This window comes from Eumetopias jubatus, unplaced genomic scaffold (genome assembly GCF_037043125.1).
Source record: "Eumetopias jubatus isolate StellerSeaLion01/CBP00866 unplaced genomic scaffold, mEumJub1_p1.0 scaffold_13, whole genome shotgun sequence".
Lineage (NCBI taxonomy): Eukaryota > Metazoa > Chordata > Mammalia > Carnivora > Otariidae > Eumetopias > Eumetopias jubatus.
The window spans coordinates 92,449,811-92,470,625 of record NW_028274819.1 but is presented as its reverse complement, the minus strand read 5'-3'; the positions used below and the strand labels follow the sequence as shown (position 1 = coordinate 92,470,625).

The 20,815-nt window shown below is 39.1% G+C and overlaps 2 protein-coding genes across 3 annotated transcripts in view; one reads left to right on the top strand and one right to left on the bottom strand.

Moving 5' to 3' along the window:
* The window catches only part of LOC114226031 (prostate and testis expressed protein 2), a 76,410-nt gene that overhangs the window by 20,825 nt on the left and 34,770 nt on the right, over positions 1–20,815 (bottom strand). Inside the window, exons 1-2 of one of the 2 annotated variants that reach the window (XR_015766654.1) lie at positions 12,704–12,790; positions 12,185–12,554 (exon numbers count right to left, since the gene is read on the bottom strand). Coding sequence is in view for 1 of the 2 variants with exons in the window: in XM_088017847.1 (XP_087873973.1) it covers positions 12,704–12,785 (82 nt within the window). In the remaining variant the exon portion in view is untranslated. Of the gene's footprint in view, positions 1–12,184; positions 12,555–12,703; positions 12,884–20,815 lie in introns of those variants that run through there. The other variant, XM_088017847.1, reaches the window with a different exon arrangement.
* LOC114225974 (prostate and testis expressed protein 3) lies at positions 17,951–20,193 on the top strand. Its single transcript, XM_028125853.1, has 3 exons — positions 17,951–17,999; positions 19,432–19,554; positions 20,069–20,193. Exons 1-3 carry the CDS (start codon positions 17,951–17,953, stop codon positions 20,191–20,193), a joined length of 297 nt encoding a protein of 98 aa, XP_027981654.1.

Below are 20,815 nucleotides of genomic sequence, written 5' to 3'. Positions count from 1 at the left end.
AATTCTGTTCTTTTGTAGTCAGAAATGCTATTTCAGGACCAGAATCTTCTTACCTCTGAATTGATCATTATTCCTAAAATTTTTCAGGGAATAAATAGATAAATAGATGTTAAATACCTTGTGAGTACCATGATATTTTCAATTCAAATACAGGACAACAAAGGTTTTACTCAACTTCTTTTTTTTTATAAGTATATCTCTCTTGTTTCACACTGAAAATTCTGGTTTTCAAGGACATAGAATAAAATTAGAATTATCTATAACATGCATAACATAAAATTATATTTATATGAATTATAATATTGGAATATATAAAATAGAATAAAATTAGAATCGAATACAGTTAGAATATCCCATAATCAATTGTTTGCTTTATCCCACATTACACACACAACGGTCTAAAAATAACAATGTTAATATTACCACCACCAACTATGATTACTAAAATAGTTTTAAAATTTTGCATATGCTCTCCACTTCCCAACAATCATCAGGTTTTTTTTAAATGATTGTATTATATCTGCATCCTATCCTAGAGCCATTACATGCTATCCTCTCTGGCTTTTAATTTTCACTGAATCTTTGTTCTACTAGCAGGTTTACACTGAAACTCCACCAGTAATTCATATGTTGAGGTCTCTCTAGTCATTTCCTTTATTCAAAGCATTTTTTTTCAATGGATTCTTTAGAAATGGCTTATGGGAATAATAATTCTGAAATTCCTGTATGTTCAAACAATGTATGTTTTTTGCACTTGAAAGTGAATTTTGCTAAGTACAGAATCCTTGGTTGACATTTTCTTCCCTTACATACCATAAACATATTACTTCCTTCACAAAGGTCTAATGATTAACCGATTTTCTGTCCCTTGTAAGTTATGGACATTGGCCTAAAAGCTCAGAGGATATTTTTTTCCTTTTTTTTTTTAAGTTTGGTAATTTTACAAGAATATGTCTTGATGTTGAGCTAAGTTGTTGTCTAAGTTGCTAGCATCAGTGACACAGTGGGCTGTTCCAGTGTGAAGTTTCAAGTCTTTTAAAGTCATTTCAGAAAAGTGTTTTATTATGATTATAAATTTTTATTATTCTGTTCTTTTTCCTTGGTTTTCTTTTTTTTAGGAGCTTCTCTTATCTGTATATTGAACCTTTTTGTTTATTTAAAAAAATTATAATCTTTTGGGGCGCCTGGGTGGCTCAGTCGTTAAGCATCTGCCTTCAGCTCAGGTCATGATCCCATGGTCCTGGGATCAAGCCCTGCATTGGGATCCCTGCTCCGCGGGAAGCCTGCTTCTCCCTCTCCCACTCCCCCTGCTTGTGTTCCCTCTCTTGCTGTGTCTCTCTCTGTCAAATAAATAAATAAAATATTTTTTAAAAATTATAACCTTTTAAAATCTATAAACCTCATTTCTTTTAGATTTTAAAATTTCTACCTTTTCCACTTTCTATTTTTCTTAGGTCAATATTTCACTATTTATGCTTATATTCTTTAACTTTGGTTAGTAGAGATGGTGCACCATGGACCCTGAGCATCACAAGGGTCTTCTTTTTGGGTGTATCAAGATGCAAGGCCTTGACCATGCTTTTCTCAAGCTATCACTCAGGGTTGTGTTCACAGAGAAAAATGTTGAAGGATACACTAACATCTCCCCCAGGACAAAGAGCAGGCTTGCTTCTACTTAGTAGGTAAGTGGTTGATTCCTTAAGCTCAGTATTCCCCAGCTGTGACACAAACCCACGGTGAGTGACATCTACCTGGCTCTCAGCTACACTGCCCTGTGGGACTCAGGGAACCTGGGCAAAATGGCGCTCTGGCTTCTGTTTTCACCATGAGAATAAAGTCCTTTGTCTCAACATCTTGCTCCCAGGAAAATAGGGGGGAAAAGCCACAGTAAAAAATTAAGTAAACATGTAGACTATAAAAATCCCACTTCTATGATCATAGTATAAAACTGTAACCTTTTACATCTGCACATGGACTAAAACTGGAAGTTGTATTAGAAAAAATAAAAATACTATCTTTAACTTCAAAAAATAAATAAAGTCCTTTGTCTCTGATCCAAGAGTTTTGTTTCTCCTACCAGCATCTCTAAAACAAGGACAAGCCAGCTTGTTAGCTTGCAAGTAGGGTAAAACCCTAGACCCTTCACTGTTCTTGACAGTCTGGGAGATGAGGATGAGATAGTGACAGGGACATGGCTTTCTGGAAGATGAAGGACAAGGGTTCCCATGGGATTGGGTTAAGAGAAAGAGAAGACAGCTTGGGGTCCATTAGCAGGTGCTCTCACCCCAAGTGGAGGGAAGTAAGGGAACCCCCCCCTTCTCCTAGCTGTTGGTATTACTTTTCTATTGTTGCCTAACACATTACCATTCACACAATGGCTTAAAACAGCACAGATTTATGATCTCACAGTTTCTGTAGGTCTGAAGTGTGGGCACATTGTGACTGGATTCTCTGCTCAGGGTCTCACCAGGCTAAAATCAAGGTGTGTGATTCTCATCTGAAGCCGACAACCAGGGAACAGCTCAATCTGTCAGCCACTATGTGAGCGAGCTTGAAAGTGGATCCTCCCCAAGTCGAGCCACAGATGACTACAGCCTGGCCAACACCTTCATTATGTTTGTGAAAGGCTCTGAAGCCAAAGACCCAGCTAAGCCACACCGATTCCTAACCAAAAACTTTGAAATCATACATTTTGTTGTTCTAAGCCCCTAAGGTTTGGGAAATTGGCTATGGGGCAATAGGTAATGGAATATATTAGCATGTGTGGGGACAAAGGCACAGAGCCCCAGAGACTGGGAGTTATGTAGGCGTGAGGGGGGCACCTACAATAGTGAGACAAGGTGCCGAAGAGGGAGAAGCCTCCCACTGCTCCAGCCATCCCCTGCAGACGAGCTTCTCTTGCTCCCTGCGTGCACCACACTCCTGACCAGAGAGAAGCAATCTCCTTGCAAGTGTGTTTGTGTGTGTGTGTGTGTGTGTGTGTGTGTGTTAAACAATCTTGTCTTTTTCTTTTTCTTTTTTTTAATTTGATTTCATATGGATTTTTTTTTTTTAGATTTTATTTATTTATTCATGAGAGACAGAGAGAGAGAGAGAGAGAGAGAGGCAGAGGGAGAAGCAGGCTCCCAAGGACCGGGGAGCCCAATGCGGGACTCGATCCCAAGACCCTGGGATCATGACCTGAGCCGAAGGCAGACGCTTAACCATCTGAGCCACCCAGGCGCCCTTGTCTTTTTCCCATAGGGGAAAAAAAAAGCACCTGGATTCAAATGGCAAGATTTGGGAAAAACTTGCAGTGGGGCCCAAACAACCCAGCTGTGTTGGAAGATGTGCACCTAACTGTGGTCTACTCTCCACCTCTGAGCCCACAACACTAATGGCCTCTTTGAGCTACAGGTGCTGTGACCAATGACTGTCAGTTGGAGCTTCTGGCAACAAAGAAACAACATCCACCGGGAGATACTCTTTGGAGATTTGAATTTGTCACCTCCTTGACATGGCTCTAGCCCTTTTGAAAAGCAGCTATTGACCTGCTACAGAGTGCTTGTGAAAACTGAAGGCGGATCCAAGGGAGCCTTGTGATGTATTTTCTGGCCTGATATTCACATATGGGAGTGAGTCAACTCAGACTCAATAACTCGGTAGGTGGGCAGGGCCCCAAAGGCCTCACTAATCAAAGGAAATGGTATATTCATGAGACATGGGAGATATCTTCTCCTCAACTGTGGCTGACCTTTGTATTTTCTTAGTAGTGATTTTTAAAAATCAGACTTACCTTTTGATGAAGTTAAATTTATAATCTTTTTCTTCTGTAATTTGTGCTTCCAGGTTCTGTTATAGAAATCTTTATGTACCTGAATGTTGTGAATATTTTCTCCTAAGTTTTCTACTAGTGGATTTATCATCTTAGTTTGTACATATCAGTATATGATCCATTTAAAGTTAATATTTCTGTACAGTGTAAAGGAAAAGTTACATCTTTTCCCATATGGATATCCAGTTGTTCCAGCACAGTTTGTTGGAAAGACTACTAATTTAATAATTCACCATTAAGTGGATTTTTATAGACACTCTTTATCTAATTTAAAAAGTTCTCTTCTACTGTTATCTGATGATAATTTTATTATAAATTGATATTCAATTTTATCATCGTAGTTTTGTTTTTCTTCTTCCAAGAATGTGGAGAATTAAATTGATTCCTTCCTCTAATGTTAAACAACCCTTGCATTCCTGAAGTAAATCTTTTTTTTTTTTTTTTAAGATTTTACTTATTTGGGCGCCTGGGTGACTCGGTTAAGCGACTGCCTTCGGCTCATGTCATGATCCCGGAGTCCTGGGATCGAGTCCCACATCGGGCTCCCTGCTCTGCAGGAAGCCTGCTTCTCCCTCGGCTTGTGTTCCCTCTCTTGCTGTCTCTCTCTCTCTCTCTCTGTCAAATAAATAAATAAAATCTAAAAAAAAAAGATTTTACTTATTTATCTGACAGAGAGAGGGAACACAAGCAGGGGGAGTGGGAGAGGGAGAAGCAGGCTTCCGTGCAGTAAGGAGCCCAATGTGAGGCTCAATCCCAGGACCCTGGGATCATGACCCGAGTGGAAGGCAGATGCCTAATGACTGAGCCACCCAGGCGCCCCGCATTCCTGAAGTAAATCTACCTGGTCAAAGTAGATTATCCTTTTTGTATATTACTGAATTAAGTTTGGTAATGTTTGTTTTGGAATTTTTGCATCAGAGTTTGAGAGATCAGTCTCAAAAAAATTTTCCAACATCCTTATCATGTTAAGGTTATCCTGGACCCATAAAACTAAGTTAGGGAGTGCTTCCTAATATTTTGTTCTTTGAAAGAATTTGCATGAGGTTTTTCCCCTTGATGTTTGAGAGAAGTCACCAGTAAAGACATCAGAGGCTACGATTTCCTTAGCAACAGAGTTATAATTATGGATCCAATTTCATTAGTAGTAATATTTCTTCTTTTGACAATTTTCACAAGTTAATTTTTTTCAAAAATGTTGTGTTTTGGGAAATTGTTAAATTTGTCAGTATAGGTGGATGGTTATACTATTCTCTTCGTTATCTTTCAAATGTCTGCTGGAAATGTAGTGATATACCTCTTTATTCCTGTTATTTCTTTTGTTTTGTTTTTTTGGGTTTTTTGCATTTGCCTTTTTAAAAATCTTGTTTTTAAAATTTATTATTCATTTCTTTTTGTTGCAGTAGAACTGACGCGCAAATGTTACATTAGTTTCAGGTGTACAGCATAGTGATCTGGTAGGTTTATACATAATGTTAGGCTTGCCACAGGTGCAGTGGCGACCACCTGTCACCCTCCAGCGTTATTAGATACCACTGAGCAGCCCCTGCTGTGCACTTGATCCCCGTAACTTATGTTCATTCTATGAATGGAAGCCTGTATGTCCCACTTCCCTTCACCCATTTTGCCCGCCTCTTCCCCCTTCCCATCTTCCTGGTATGCTCAAGTTTTGTGTTCTCTCCATTTTTCTTCATTCAAGCTGTGATTTTCAATTTAGGATTTGTTGATTTTGTCCTTTGAATATTTACCTCTGCTCTTCTCTTTATTTCCTTTCTTAACATTTTTGCCTGATATGATATGCTCTCCTTTGTCTAGCTCCTTGAGGTAGATATTTATATAGTTAATGTTCTGCATTATTTCTTTACTACTATATCCATTTTAAGACTATAAACTTTCCTTTTAGCCCTGTTTTAGCTGCTTCCCATAATATGAATGTCACATGTTCATGAGCACTCACTTCTAATTTCCATTATGATTTCTTCTTTAATCCATCAGTAATTTAAAGGTTCTTTTTGTTCCAAACAGTAGGGAAATTTTCTAGTTTTATTTTTATGATTGATACATTCCTTAATTCCACAACGGTCAAAGAATATATCCTGAATTATTTCAATTTTTTGGAATTTTTACATCTTGATTTATTGTCCAATTTTAGTAAATATACCACATGCACTTAAAAAGAATAGGTACTCTGGGGGCACCTGGGTGGCTCAGTTGTTAAGCATCTGTCTTCGGCTCAGGTCGTGATCCCAGGGTCCTGGGATCAAGCCCCACATCGGACTCCCTGCTCAGCGGGAAGCCTGCTTCTCCCTCTCCCACTCCCCCTGCTTGTGTTCCCCCTCTCACCGTCTCTCTCTCTCTGTCAAATAAATAAATAAAATCTTAAAAAAAAAAAAGAATAGGTACTCTGCCTTTGTTAGATGCACTATCCCGTAGATGTCAACTAGTTCAAGTTTTACTACCCAGATAACCTATATCCTTACTGATTTTTTTGTATGTTTATTCTATCAGCTATTGAGAAAGGTGTAATAAAATCTCCCCTAATGAGATACCTCATAATGAGATGAGAAATAATACCTAATTCCCTTATTAGTCTTGCCATTCTTTTGGTTTCTATATTCTGATGCCATGTTATTAGGTGCAAAAACACTTTGAATTATGGTTATCTTCCTGTAGGTTAACCTCTTTTTCATTATGAAAAGTCTCTCTTCTTTCTTGCCTGAAAGTATACTTTTTTGATATTTGTATAACTATGCCATTTTTCTTTTTTTGAGTTAGGGTTTTCATGGTATGACTTTTTTTAGTCTTTTACTTTCAACCCTCCTCATTCTTGTTTTTGATGGAGCTCATAAATAGCACAGGGTTGGGTTTTTGAAAATACCATCTGACAATCTTGGACTATTAATTAGAATATCTAATCTTTTTATGTTTAATTACTGGTGTATATAGAAGAGTATATTTAGCACCTAATTTTTTTTTCCTATTTGAACTGTTTTAGGTTCTTTTAAAATTGTTTCCTGGACTGCTTTTGGATTTCTCAAAAATATTTATTATTTCATTTTCATGTACTTATTTATTTGCTGTACTTTTTATTTAAACTCTTTCTAAATTGTTACCTTGATATTACTGATTACATCTTTAACTTATTACAAAAAATAGCCAATTATTCCTTTTCCCACTTTACCAGTAATTCTAGGACCTTAGCATACATTCATGTAGGCCTACCTGGCTTTTGCCTTATTGTTGTAATTATTTAAATGCTACACAGCCAAGGAATAATCAGTGAGCTTGGAAGATATGTCAAGAGTAACTTCCATAACTGAAAAGCAAAAAGAAAAAAATGAAAAAGATAGAACAGAATAACCCAGACTGTGGGGTGATTAGAAAAGGTGTAACATGCCTAGTAGGAATACCAGAGGAAAAGAAAGAGATAAAGGAATGGAAGAAATACTGCAAGTAATGACTGAGAATTTTCCAAAATTAACTAGAAACACCAAACCACATATCCAGGAAGATTAGAGAACACCAAGCAGGATTTTAAGAGATAGTAATAACAGACAGCTGCTCCGTGAGCCACAATTCCCAGTCCTCCTTCCCTGCTGCCCACATTGGCATTCCCCCAGACTATGAGATGCTCAAAGAGGAGCACAAGGTGGCTGTACTGAGGGTACCCCAGAGCTCGGCTCTCATGGCGACCACTGTGATCATCCTAGAGATAAAGAGGGGCATTATAGACTTTTAAATGGGTCAATTCTCCAAGAAGACATAACAATCCTTAATGTGTATGTGCCTTGCCACAGAGCACCAAAATATGTGAGGCAAAAACTGATAGAACTGCAAGGATAAATAGATGAATCCACTGTTATCGCTGCAGATTTCATTTCCCCTTTATCATTAATGGATGATCCAGTAGGCAGAAATTCAGAAGGACATGGCTGAGCACCAATCAATCAACTAGATCTAATTGACATTCACAGAATATTTTATCCAACAGAATACACATTCTTCTCAAGCTTGCATGAACCATTCACCAAATAGACATATTCTGGGCCACAATACCTCATTAACATATTTAAACGAACACAAGTCATACAGTGTATGCTCTCAGATCTCAATGGAATTAAATTAGAAATCATAACAGAAAGATAGCTAGGGAAAAAAAACCCCAAATACTCAGATTAAATAACGTACTTCTAACTTCCGTATGGGTCAAAGAAGAAGTCTCAAGAGAAATTTAAAATATTTTGAACTGGGGCGCCTGGGCAGCTCAGTCGTTAAGCGTCTGCCTTTGGCTCAGGTCAGGATCCCAGGGTCCCGGGATGGAGCCCCGCATCGGGCTCCCGACGCAGCAGGAAGCCTGCTTCTCCCTCTCCCACTCGCCCTGCTTGTGTTCCCTCTCTCGCTGTGTCTCTCTCTGTCAAATAAATGAATGAAATCTTAAAAATAAAATAAAATATTTTGAACTAAATGAAAATTAAAATATATTATCAAAATTTGTAGGATGCAGAGAAAGCAGTATTTAGAGGCATGTTGAATATTGCAGGATTGAATGCATATATTAGAAAAGAATGAAGATTTAAAAATCAGTCATCTAAGCTTCCACCTTAGGAAACTAAAGAAGAGAAAATAAAACCAAAGTAAGCAGAAGAGAAATAATACAAATTAGAACAGAAATCAATCAAATTAAAAATCAATAGAAAAAAATCAACAAAATTAAACACTGGTTCTTTGAAAGAATCAACAAAATTGATAAAGCTCTAACCAGAGTAGCTGAGAGGAGAGAGAGAGAAGACAAATTACTAATATTAGAAATGAAAGGGAGGCCAGGATTCCTGATTCCATGGACATGTAAGTGATAATAAAAGAATATTATGAGCAACACCATGCCTACAAATTTGCTAACCTAAATGAAAAGGACCAATTCCTTAAAAAACATGATCTGTCAAAACTTACACAAGAAGAAAGATATAATCTGCATAAGCCTAGATCTATTAAAAATATTGAATCAATAGTTAATAAGCCCCCAAAACAGAGAGCCCCCCCATACTCTCTATAGGTTCACTGGTGAATTTTACCAAAAACTTAAGAAATTATACAGATTTTCTACAATCTCTTCCAGAAAATAGAAGCAGAGGGACTGTTTCCTTAAAAATATGGAATAAAACTACTTATTCTACAGATTTTTTAAAACAATAATAATGAGCATTATTAACAACTTAAACATACACAACGTTATATGTCAAGTATGTGCCAATAAATCTGAGAAAATATTAATGAAAGGGGCAAAAGATTGGAACTCATTAGGGAAATGCTAATTAAAACCACTTCACCCATTACAAAAGCTAAAATTAAAAAGTCTGATCCACGCAAGTGTTGGCAAGGATGGGGAAGGGCTAGTGAGTGAGCACTCTTGGTGGTTATGTAAAATGGTACAACTTCAGAGAATAGTTTGGCATTTTCTTAGAATTAAAATTATATTTACCATTTGACCCAGCTATTCCACTCCTAGACAATTCCTTAAGAGGAAAGAGTGTATGTCCATACAAAGATTTATACATGAATGTTCATAACTTCTTTATTTGCGATAGCCAAAGTCTGGAATCAATTCAAATGTCCATCAACAAATGGATAAACAAATTGTGGTAGGTCCATTGGATAAATACTACCAGGCAATATAAAGGGATAAACCATTGACTCAATAATGTGGATAAATCACATAAAAAATATGCTGACTGAAAGAAGCCAAACCAAAAAAAGTACTTGCTGAATAATCTCATTTTATAAACTTCTAGAAATGCATACTGATCTAAAAGTACCAGAAAGCAGCAGATGTTAGGAGGCAAGGCAGAGATAGGAGAGAAGCATTACAGAAGAAATTATAAAGGGTCACATGGAAACTTCTAGACCTGATGAATGTGTTCACTGTCTTGATTTTGGTGATGGCTTCACAGCCATGAAATGCCAAATATTATCAAATTGTACACTTTAAATAAGTGCAGTTTTTTTGGATGTCAATGACACCACAATAAAGCTATTATAGAGAAAAATATTTTAAAATAAAACGTAATGTATTTTAAAATTATCATTGAGAGACAGATGGACATTTTGTACTCCAGATATGTTACAAAGAAGGACACAATATCACCTATGCAGTATTTCAGCCTAGAATGCATAGTATCTAAGACTAATGATGAGGAATTATCAAATGAACTCCAAATGAATGTTCCACATAAAAAGGAGGGAGGACTGTATAATATATATGTATGTACGTAAATGCCATGGAAGACAAAGAAAGCCTGCAAAATTAGAATACGAGTGATCAAGCAGATAAAAGTATTGTATCAGTGTTAATTTACCAAAGTTGATAACTGTTACTATGGTTGTGTAAGACAATAACTCTATTCTTAGAAAATAAACACTAATAGAATTTTAAGTGCTCTAAAGCCATGATGCAGGGTGCCTGGGTGACTCAGTTGGTTAAGCAACTGCCTTCGGCTCAGGTCATGATCCTGGAGTCCAGGGATCGAGTCCCGCATCGGGCTCCCTGCTCAGCAGGGAGTCTGCTTCTCCCTCTGACCCTCCCCCCTCTCATGCTCTCTCTCTCTCTCATTCTCTCTCTCAAATAAATAAATAAATAAAATATTTAAAGCCATGATGCTGGTAACTTAACCAAAACAGTTCAGCAAGTGGGGAAAGAGGTGGGGCTGAAGGGGGCAGCAAATGAGAAAGAGCATACAGCAACTGGAAAAGCAAATGGGATTAAATGTTAACAATATGTGAACCTGGGGGAAGGAGAAATGGTGTTCTTTTTTTTTTTAATTTTTTAATTGTTATGTTAATCACCATATATTACATCATTAGTTTTTGATGTAGTGTTCAGGAGAAATGGTGTTCTTTGTATTGTTTTTATTTTTGCAACTTTTTCTGTAGGTTTGAAATAATTTCCAAATTAAAAAAAAATTTTTTTAATTTTAACTACAATAGGAGAAAGTGTTTTATCCTCAAACAAATGAACCCATCTTCAACTCTTCTATGGCATTTTAGAAATGATTTATACCAGAAATATATAAAACATAAAGTATTGTGGGGGCACCTGACTGGCTTAGTCAGTGGAGCATGTGACTCTTGATCTTGGGGTTGTGAGTTCGAGTCCCACATTGGGTGTGGAGCCTACATAAAATAAAATTTTAAAAAAATGTTTTAAATATGAAATAGTGTGATTCCTGGACTCAACATTAATGTCATCAAGATTGAAATGACTTTCAAAAGACTTCTGGGGAATTTCCAGATGATCATGGATTTCTCCTTTCAAATAAATTGACACAGAATTTTGTATCTCAATTCCATTCTGGTAAAACTTTTTCCACAGCACTTGAACATTTGCAAGGGGGAAAGGGGGGAGATACTGGTCAAAGAGTACAAACTTAGAGTTAGAAGATGAGCAAGTTCTAGGAATGTAATGCACAACATTGTGATTACAGGTAACAATCCTATACTACATTATTTGAAAGTTGCTAAGAGAGTAGATCTTAAATGTCCTCACCACAAAAAAGAAATGGCAATTATGTGTGACACAATGGAGTCATTAGCTAAGGCCATCCTACTAGTTAGCTAACAACCACCACTGGGTTGAATCCTATCGCAATATGTAAGTGTATCAAATCAACACACTGTACACCTTAAAGTTACACATAGCTGTATGTTAAAATTATATCTGAATGAAGTTGGGGGGAAAACATACATTTGCAAGGATATTGGCCTCTACCTTTTTCATTCATATTGGCGATTTAGCCAAGAAAGCTTTGATTTTTTCTTTTTTTAAAAAATTTTTAATTGTAATGTTAATCACCATACATTACATCATTAGTTCTTGATGTGGTGTTCCATGATTCATTGTTTGTGCATAACACCCACTGCTCCACGCAGAATGTGCCCTCTTTAATACCCATCACCAGGCTAACCCATCCCCCCGCCCCCTCCCCTCTAGAACCCTCAGTTTGTTTTTCAGAGTCCATCATCTCTCATGGTTCGTCTCCCCCTCCGATTTACTCCCCTTCATTCTTCCCTTCCTGCTATCTTCTTCTTTTTCTTTTTTCTTAACATATATTGCATTATTTGTTTCAGAAGTACAGATCTGTGATTCAACAGTCTTGCACAATTCACAGCGCTCACCATAGCACATACCCTCCCCAATGTCTATCACCCAGCCACCCCATCCCTCCCACCCCCCACCACTCCAGCAACCCTCAGTTTGTTTCCTGAGATTAAGAATTCCTCCTATCAGTGAGGTCATATGATACATGTCTTTCTCTGATTGACTTATTTCACTCAGCATAACACCCTCCAGTTCCATCCACGTCGTTGCAAATGGCAAGATCTCATTCCTTTTGATGGCTGCATAATATTCCATTGTGGATATATACCACTTCTTCTTTATCCATTCATCTGTCGATGGACATCTTGGCTCTTTCCACAGTTTGGCTATTGTGGACATTGCTGCTATAAACATTGGGGTGCACGTACCCCTTCGGATCCCTACATTTGTATCTTTGTGGTAAATACCCAGTAGTGCAATTGCTGGATCGTATGGTAAAGCTTTGTTTTTTTCAGTAGCAGTTAACAGTAACTTCAGGAACTTGAGTGCAAACATTTATCACATTCAGATGGTTTACCATATCTTTGAGATGAGCCAGGCCATGAATAAAGTTCTCTTTTTCAAAATGCTCCAAGCGTGGGTTTATTTTTTCTTTAAAAAAATAAACAAATAAATAAAACTTCTTTTATCAAAATTGATACTAAATTTTGCCCCTTCGAAAGCCAGAGAACTTCTGTGTGATAGAGATTTTCTTATTTTCCACAAGAATATTTTTTAAATGTGATGATTTAGAAACTTACTTTGGATAAAGTTGATGGCTCTTTCAGCTGATGACAGAATTTCTTTCAGAGTTGTTTGAATAGTCTGTTGTCTGTTGTGCATGTAAGTCCTAAAACGAGTGAGTGGCGAGGATGTGAGGAGATTCCTTTCTCACTGAAGTAGGAAAACCAGATGGTCACCAAGCATTGTAGGAGTTCCATCTGCAAAAAGGGAAAGGAAGCTTTTGTTTCAAAGTTCTGCATGATAAAACCACCTTTTTACCATTGCCAAAAAGTCATTGACTTTTAGAGTTGCCAAAAGAGACTCATGATCTAAGAATTCTTTGACGGCTTCAGCATGCACAGAGCAAGCAAAACCAAAAGGAAAAGGAAAACTGGTAACACTGAAAAAATTTCCTTTAGTTTTATCCAATTGTAAAATGAAGGAGTATGGCAAAAGTGCCAATTCCTCAATGACTGCTTCAAATTTTTAAAGAAATATCAACTATCCTATTTGACAAGGAAAATGGATTATGGATTTTTTTTTCCTTTGTTGCAGGACACAAATCAGTGCCAACATGGTTCATTAAAGTTTATCCAATATAAGTAGAGCTTCTTTTCATCTAGCAAGCTGGTAAGAAAATGTATGGAAGGGGCACCTGGGTGGCTCAGTCGGTTGGGCGACTGCCTTTGGCTCAGGTCATGATCCCCGGGGCCTGGGATCGAGCCCCGCGTCCGGCTCCCTGCTGGTGAAAGTCTGCTTCTCCCTCTCTCTCTGCCTGCTGCTCTGCCTACTTGTGCTTTCTTTCTGTGTGTCAAATAAATAAATAAAATCCTTAAAAAAAAAAAAAGAAAGAAAATGTATGGAAGCCCCAAGAAAAGGGTTTTGTAAAATGGCACAGCTCCATTTAGAAACATGCCAATTTTTTCTCCTTTTTTTAAAAGCTTTTTTAATTTACTCATTGGAGAGGCATGAATGGGGGGGAGGGGCAGAGGGAAAGTGAGAAACAGACTCCCTGCTGGGCAGGGAGCCTGATACAGGGCTTGAACCTAGGACCCCGAGATCATGACCCTAGCCAAAGGCAGATGCCCAACCCACTGAGCCACCCAGGTGCCCCAGAAACATGCGCAGTTTTTCAAACTGAGCTTTCTTAGGAAAAATTCCTAATCTTCCAGACAGACAGAAGTGAGATGCACTTTCATTTTATCTGGCTTCATACTTGCATTCATGAGGATATTTATACACACACACACAACCACTGTGGCCTTGTGTCCTAGTAAGTTCAAAGATGCAAATGAAAACATCTAATTCCTGTTCTTTCACTTACTTCTATTAGTAATAAAGTCTTGGGCACTGTTAACATTTTGCAGTTTGTTGCCAACATTAAATATGGAAGGAAATGATAAATATCCTTTAAAGTGTAGGAGCCAAGAGCAGGCCACCCCAAGATGGACTATTTTGGCATGAAGATTATTTTGAGTCAAGAAGCAATCCGTCAGGGCTCCTGGGTGGCTCAGTTGAGCGTCTGCCTTTGGCTCAGGTCATGATCTCAGGGTCCTGGGATCCAGCCCCACCTGGGGCTCCCTGATCAGTGGGGAGTCTGCTTCTCCCTCTCCTTCTGCTCCTCCCCCCTAATCCTGATCTTTCTCTCTCTCAAATAAATCAATAAAATCTAAATTTAAAAAAAGCAATCAATCACAAGCCAGCAGATTCAGGAAAAGTTCTTTACCCACCTCTCAACTGCCTAAAAGAATTTAGATGGAGCACCTGCTCCAGGAAGAGAGCTATCACTGTAGATAAAACTACAGTATGATAAGAACTGGGTATGGTAGATGGGGAGGAACCTAGCCCTCATGTCCCACTGTTTCTGAATGGCCCAGCAAACCTGTTTACTAAACATTTACTCTTTTTTTAATGTTCCAGTAAATTGCATTCCTTTCCTCTGAAGTCCCAGACTCCTACCTCCTTCTCCTTAGTTTGGGTGGACATATATACCTGATTTTGCCTGTCTGTCTTTGGAATTTCCGTGTCTGAGGGGTTCCCCATATGTATGCTCTTAAATTTGATTTTTCTCCTGTTAATGTTTCATGTCAATTTGCTTTTTAGTCTGGCCAAAAGGACCATGAAAGGGACAGAAATTCTTGCTCTCTGACAAGAAGTTAATGAAAAATATAAAATTTTCTATCAAGGTTCATAGAACCCATGAAACTAAGGGGACCCTAGACCCCATATTAATAAATTTTGCTCAGGAATGAAGGTAAGGTGCTAACAAAAATCTGCAACTCACCTGCATAAGATCAGTCCATAAGCAGTTCTGAAAGGGTTTTTTGAAATTTTTCATTAGCCACTGGGACTTTTCATCTAAAGCATTATATTAACAGCAATATTGTGAATGAAGCTAGAATTTTAGTGACACTGATCTATGCTTGAACCTCAGCTGGGCTCCTTGATAGACACTTCACCACCAGGGTGTTGTGAGGGCTCCATGAAACGATCTAAGTAGAAGTGGCTAGCATCGTGTGTGGCACATAGCAAAGCACTCAGTAAATGCTGGTTTTGTTCTTCTTTCCTTCATCTCTTTTCCCACCAGCAATTGGAGTGTAAGGGTAATTTCCCACTCCACCGGAGTTTTTAAATGATCATTATCTCACACTCTAGTCTCTATATACCCTCTGGAAAGTCATTGCTGCCCCTGGGAGCCCAGGAACAAAGTAGCCCGGTTTCTGACGCTGTGCCAAGGTCCATTCCCCAAAACAAAGGGCAGCACTTAGAAGTACAAGTTAAGAGGGTTGCTCATCTGTGGTATCATCAAGATCTCAGTTACCCACCCTGAAGCCAAGAGAGACCATGAATATGAGGACACAATGTTCTGCTTTCTCCTCCCCAGAGTGGGGCAAATGGCATCTATGCTGAGTGGATGGCCGTCTTATCATGGAGTGCATTAATTTGGGACTCTGTATCAGTGGGATAGTGGATAATGGTATCATGTGTTGTTTATCCTTCACTCATTCCCTCCTTCATTGAGCTATCATATGTTCAGCACATCATCACGTGCCAAGCAAACTGCTAGGTCAGAATAACAGAACTTGGTACCCATCCTCATAATTTACATTATGAAACCATAGAATGTTATGGTTGAAATATAACATCACAGATAAATGCCTTGCTAAAGATGCCGTGAATTACATAGTAATCAACCAAAGGTCTCCAGACTCCCAGGAAAATCCTCTTTCCATTGTACCACACTGCCTCCAGTGGTTCTAATACTTATTCTTTCCTATGTCATACTAAATTAAGAAAGAAATTGTTTTCAAGAGAAAATCTGATGGATGAGGTACTGGGGGAAGATGAGGAATAAGTCAGAGGACCCCAGTGTTTGGGTAGAATTGCAAAATTCCACAATCCTAACTGGAAATAATCCAGTAGAAAAGAGATTTAAAACTCAGTGGGCTGGGGGAGATGAACCATGAGAGATGATGGACTCTGAGAAACAAACTGAGGGTTCTAGAGGGGAGGGAAGTGGGAGGATGGGTTAGCCTGGTGATGGGTATTAAAGAGGGCATGTTCTGCGTGGAGCACTGGGTGTTATACACAAACAATGAATCATGGAACACTACATCAAAAACTAATGATGTATGTATGGTGATTAACATAACATAAAAAAAAAAAACTCAGTGGGCCTTTCAGAAAGCATCTGCCAAGGAAGAAGAGTAGGCACTGAAAACCAACTGCAGTTTAACCTAGAATGTCCTTTGCTTCCTTTGCTATGATTTTAGAGTCATTCTCTTTAAACAGATAAAGCAGAGAAAATGGGTGACAAATGAAATGCTCCGATAGCCTTGTAAACCCAAGCACCAAAGGCTTAGGGCTTTGCCTTCTTGATAAGCCTCTGGAAAGTCGTGAAAAATGCCATCCAGTTTCTAAGATTCTCTCCTACAATATGACAGAATAGAAAATTAGGTTCACCATCTTGTTCTCCATTCTACAACCAATTCTTTTCAAAGAAACCAATTCCCTGTCTGAGGCTTTTGGCTCTCTTCTTAGGCAAAGATGGGCTCCACACTCCGAGTGGTGATAGAAAAAGAATATTGTCAACTCTGTGGCATTTGAACTAAGACGTATGTCACCCAATCCTCACCTGATGTCTAAAAATGTCAGACTTGATATGTTTTAATGAACATATTGTTCCTACAGAAAAGAACATGTCATTAAATTAGCTGTGTATGGAAGATTCCTATATTCCAGCCAAGGTGCCATCAGCTCACTGACAGGTTTAGGAACCCTAGAATGCCAGGACTGGCCAGCGCTTTACCCATGGTGAACCTTAACTGAGTTAACTTTTGTAGAGACAGATACCTAAATCATAGAAAAACCAGCTGGTTTACAATATAAATTTGGTAAAGATCATGTTGTGTGTTAATTCTAAGGGGGATTTCATAGCCCTACAGAATAAATGGTCTCTGGCTGTGGAGAACAGATTTCTGCTAAGGTGAAGTAGTCCTGGGCTGAGAATCAGAAGTTCTAGGTTGAAGGCCCAGCTTGATCATAGATTCTCTTTCACTCTGCTGTTTCTCACCCATAGGGTGAGGAGCTACATAAGCTTTCCTGACTTATACATTGTCCTACTTTCACGCATGGGACTGTGCCTGGAACACAAAAGTTCCCAGTAAATGTTTGCTGAATGTATGAATAAATCTTCAAGAGGCAGGGGCGCCTGGGTGGCTCAGTTGGTTAAGTGACTGCCTTGGGCTCACATCATGATCCCAGGTTCCTGGGATCAAGTCCCACATTGGGCTTCCTGATCAGCAGGGAGTCTGCTTCTCTCTCTTCCTCTCCCTCTGTGCTCTCTCTCACTCTCTCAAATAAAAAAAAATAAAATCTTTAAAAAAAAACCTCCATGAGGTATTGAATCAAGGTGGTTACAAGTGTGGCCTCCACTCACTATGTAATCATGGGTAAGATGCTAGACCTCACCAAGCCTGTTTCCTCCTCTGTAAAATTAGGATAAGAATGATAACATCATAACTATAACACTAATTACTATGAGAAAGATTTTATTAAAAAAACAAAGTTAGCTTAATGTAAACCCCCAAATTTATCAATTATCATTATAATTTACTATGGGGGAGAGAGAGAATAAACTTGAGCTTCCAGAGGAAACCTTGTGTGATTGGTTCCCTTTAGGCATGAATAATCCCTGCCCTATGATGAAGGTTTCGTCCCTATAACCTGAAGAGCCGTTCTTGCAGTTCCTGGCTTCTTCCTGTGCAAGGGACTTCTGGCTCAGAATGGACAAACATTTCTTGATGGTTTTCTTCCTTTTCTGCTTCATTGTAGGTGAGTCACAGACCTGAGAAGTGGGCTCCAGAGACAGGCTGTAGGGAGCCCCTGGAAACTCTACATGTACCGTAGGTACCCATGGAGGGCTGAGCCTTGACCATATTTATGAGGGAGGGGAAGCCATTCTTCAGAATGCTCCTTCTGCCTTATGGGCCATCTTTTCTGACCTCAACATTCTGCCATTCCTCACCAGGGGCTCAAGCCTCTATGGCTGCCCCTTCATATTCTTTCTCCATTCTGTCTCTACCATTCTCTATAATTCAAAATCCCAGCAAGATTTTTCTGAGGACATCCTTTCATTCATAAATCTGTATCCCATCTGCTGACATAGCTGGTCAGTCTATAATGGATAATTTTGTAGCTTGTTTCAGTGCTGGACAATGGCTTTTGATACCCTTATCAGGGACTTTATATGAAAACAAATGATTATAGGAGAGGAAATATCGGATGCTCTAGAATCAGAGGTGTTTTGTTTGTTTGTTTGTTTAATGCTTCAGTCGCTGTCTTAAAATCTCTGTACCTTTGGTTGCTCATCTGAGAAATGGGGAAATACAAAGTTTTTGTGATAATTAAATCAGATACAAAGTAAGAGAACATGGCCCAATGAAATGCTTGATAAAAGCTACTTTCCTTTTGCATTTAGGCGCACCAGGGAGAGGTTTTTTGCTTATTTATTTCTTTTATTAAACCTGTATTTCAGGGGCACCTAGGTGGCTCAGTCATTAAGCGTCTGCCTTCAGCTCAGGTCATGATCCCAGGGTCCTGGGATCGAGTCCCACGTTGGGCTCCCTGCTCAGCGGGAAGCCTGCTTCTCTCTCTCCCACTCCCCCTGCTTGTGTTCCCTTTCTCGCTGTGTCTCTCTCTGTCAAATAAATAAATAAAATCTTAAAAAAAAAAACCCTGTATTTCAATGAGCTCACCCCACAATACCACATAAAATGCCACTACCTATGTCCTAATTCATGAGGACTTTACATATTCAGTTCGAAGTTCAAAATTACAGAGTATATTACCTAACATTATCTAAGCAGCAAATGTGAGCAACACTAGCTTGGCGTAAAATATTTTCAAGCACTCACCCTCATTATTACACTCCCACTGATCTACAGTGCTGTCAGTCAGGTAGGCTAGGCCATCATTCATAGAACCATTTTAAAGCTGGAAAAACCAACGCCATGGAGGCTAAATCACTGCTCTAAATCACCCCAGTTAGAAGGGCTGAAATAGGGACAAGAAGAATCCTTTTCTTCTCACAATGGCATTTCTCTGGGATAGGAAGTTGGTAAGAGCTCCCAACTTTTTACTACCCACCACCAGCTCCTCATCTACCCCTTGGACCCCACCCCCACCTCCCACAATCAGGTCTAGATAATTCCAGCTCCTGTGAAAGTCCCCCTGGTCTCACTCACAGCAGCTCTCCGCTCTCCAGGAGTGACACCACTGAAGTGCATGACGTGCCACCTTCGCACACGGACAGATCGTTGTAGAAGAGGCTTTGGTTACTGTGTTGCCCAGAAGTTCGAGTCATGCATGACTTTAAAGATCTTCCAGGGTAAGTTAGAGGGTCAGGGGAGGTAATGTGAGATTCTTGGAACATTCTTAGGCGAGTACTTCAGCAATTTCATATCTCTACCCAGGGTAATCCAGGAGAGGAACCAAAGAGCAGAATGCCCCTGAGCTCAGGTCGCTGTGCATGCAGACAGAAGAGGATGGGGGACAATGAGACAGGAGGAAGAAGGGTGTTCTATATTCCCAATAAAACTGACCAAACAGATCTGAACTCTGCAGACACTAAAGCACTAGTTGCTAATCTTCTACCAGGAATAGGAATGAAGCAGCTATAGAGAATTGAGCGTTGTTAGGGACCCCAGGCAAACAACTGTGAAGGGGGTCAGTGATTTCTGCATCTCCCTGCCTCTGTCCTTTTGGTAGGTGTAAGCTGCAAAGCCATCCCTTAACCTACCCTGATGCCTAATTAAATTTTCAGACAGGACTAGTGTCAGGTTTGACCTGTCTTTACAGAACTTAGATCACTGGGTTATTTTCTATGTTCCTTCTTATTACAGATAACGTTCTGCAGTTATCATATATGGTGTGTCAGAAATTCTGCAGAGACTTGACCTTTGATCTCAACAATCGGACTTATGTTCATAAATGTTGCAAGCACAATTTTTGTAACCTCAAAATCTAAAATATTGGCCCTCCTGAGGTCTCACTTTAGAATGTTGTCGACATTTCTCCCCCTTCATGCTCTGCATGCCCTTGCTTTCCTGTCTTGTCCATCTTCGATGTACGGCAGCTCTCTTTCCTTCAGTGTCATCCTTCCTGGTGCCTCCAGCTTGGTTTCTACCTCAGTCAGAGGATAATGATCCTGAACAACAGATTTCTCCCATGACAGGGAATGGCATTTCCATGCTCCAAGAAGCCTGTCCCAAGAGGCTCAGTACAGCAAAATTTAAAACATGACTGTTTTCAAACCTTATGATTAGCTTAAATTAGTTGAGGCGGACTAGAAACACTTCAGCTGATATTTGGATCTGAAACTCCCATTTACTGTTTACTGAAATTAAGCAGAAATAGCAGCCAAATGGATGGTGGACACATGATATTTTCCTCTATGGACATATTACTTTCCCAAGTGGACCATGTTCCCTTCAAACTCCGTTATGACTTTCTTGGCCTTTGCAGAGTACATTCATATACAATGTCTGTACAAATCAGAAAATAAGGAAATCCCTGGCTCTGTGATAGTCATAGCTCACATGCGGCCACTCAAGATGTGTCTGTCAAGATGTGCACTCAAGATACATCGC

Bases quoted from the DNA above. Each gene is read 5' to 3' on its own strand.
- LOC114225974 (XM_028125853.1), top strand. From the start codon at position 17,951: ATGGACAAACATTTCTTGATGGTTTTCTTCCTTTTCTGCTTCATTGTA. The intron at 18,000-19,431 runs GTGAGTCACAGA...TCCGCTCTCCAG, and splicing joins CCTTTTCTGCTTCATTGTAG to GAGTGACACCACTGAAGTGC. The intron at 19,555-20,068 runs GTAAGTTAGAGG...TTCTTATTACAG, and splicing joins GACTTTAAAGATCTTCCAGG to ATAACGTTCTGCAGTTATCA.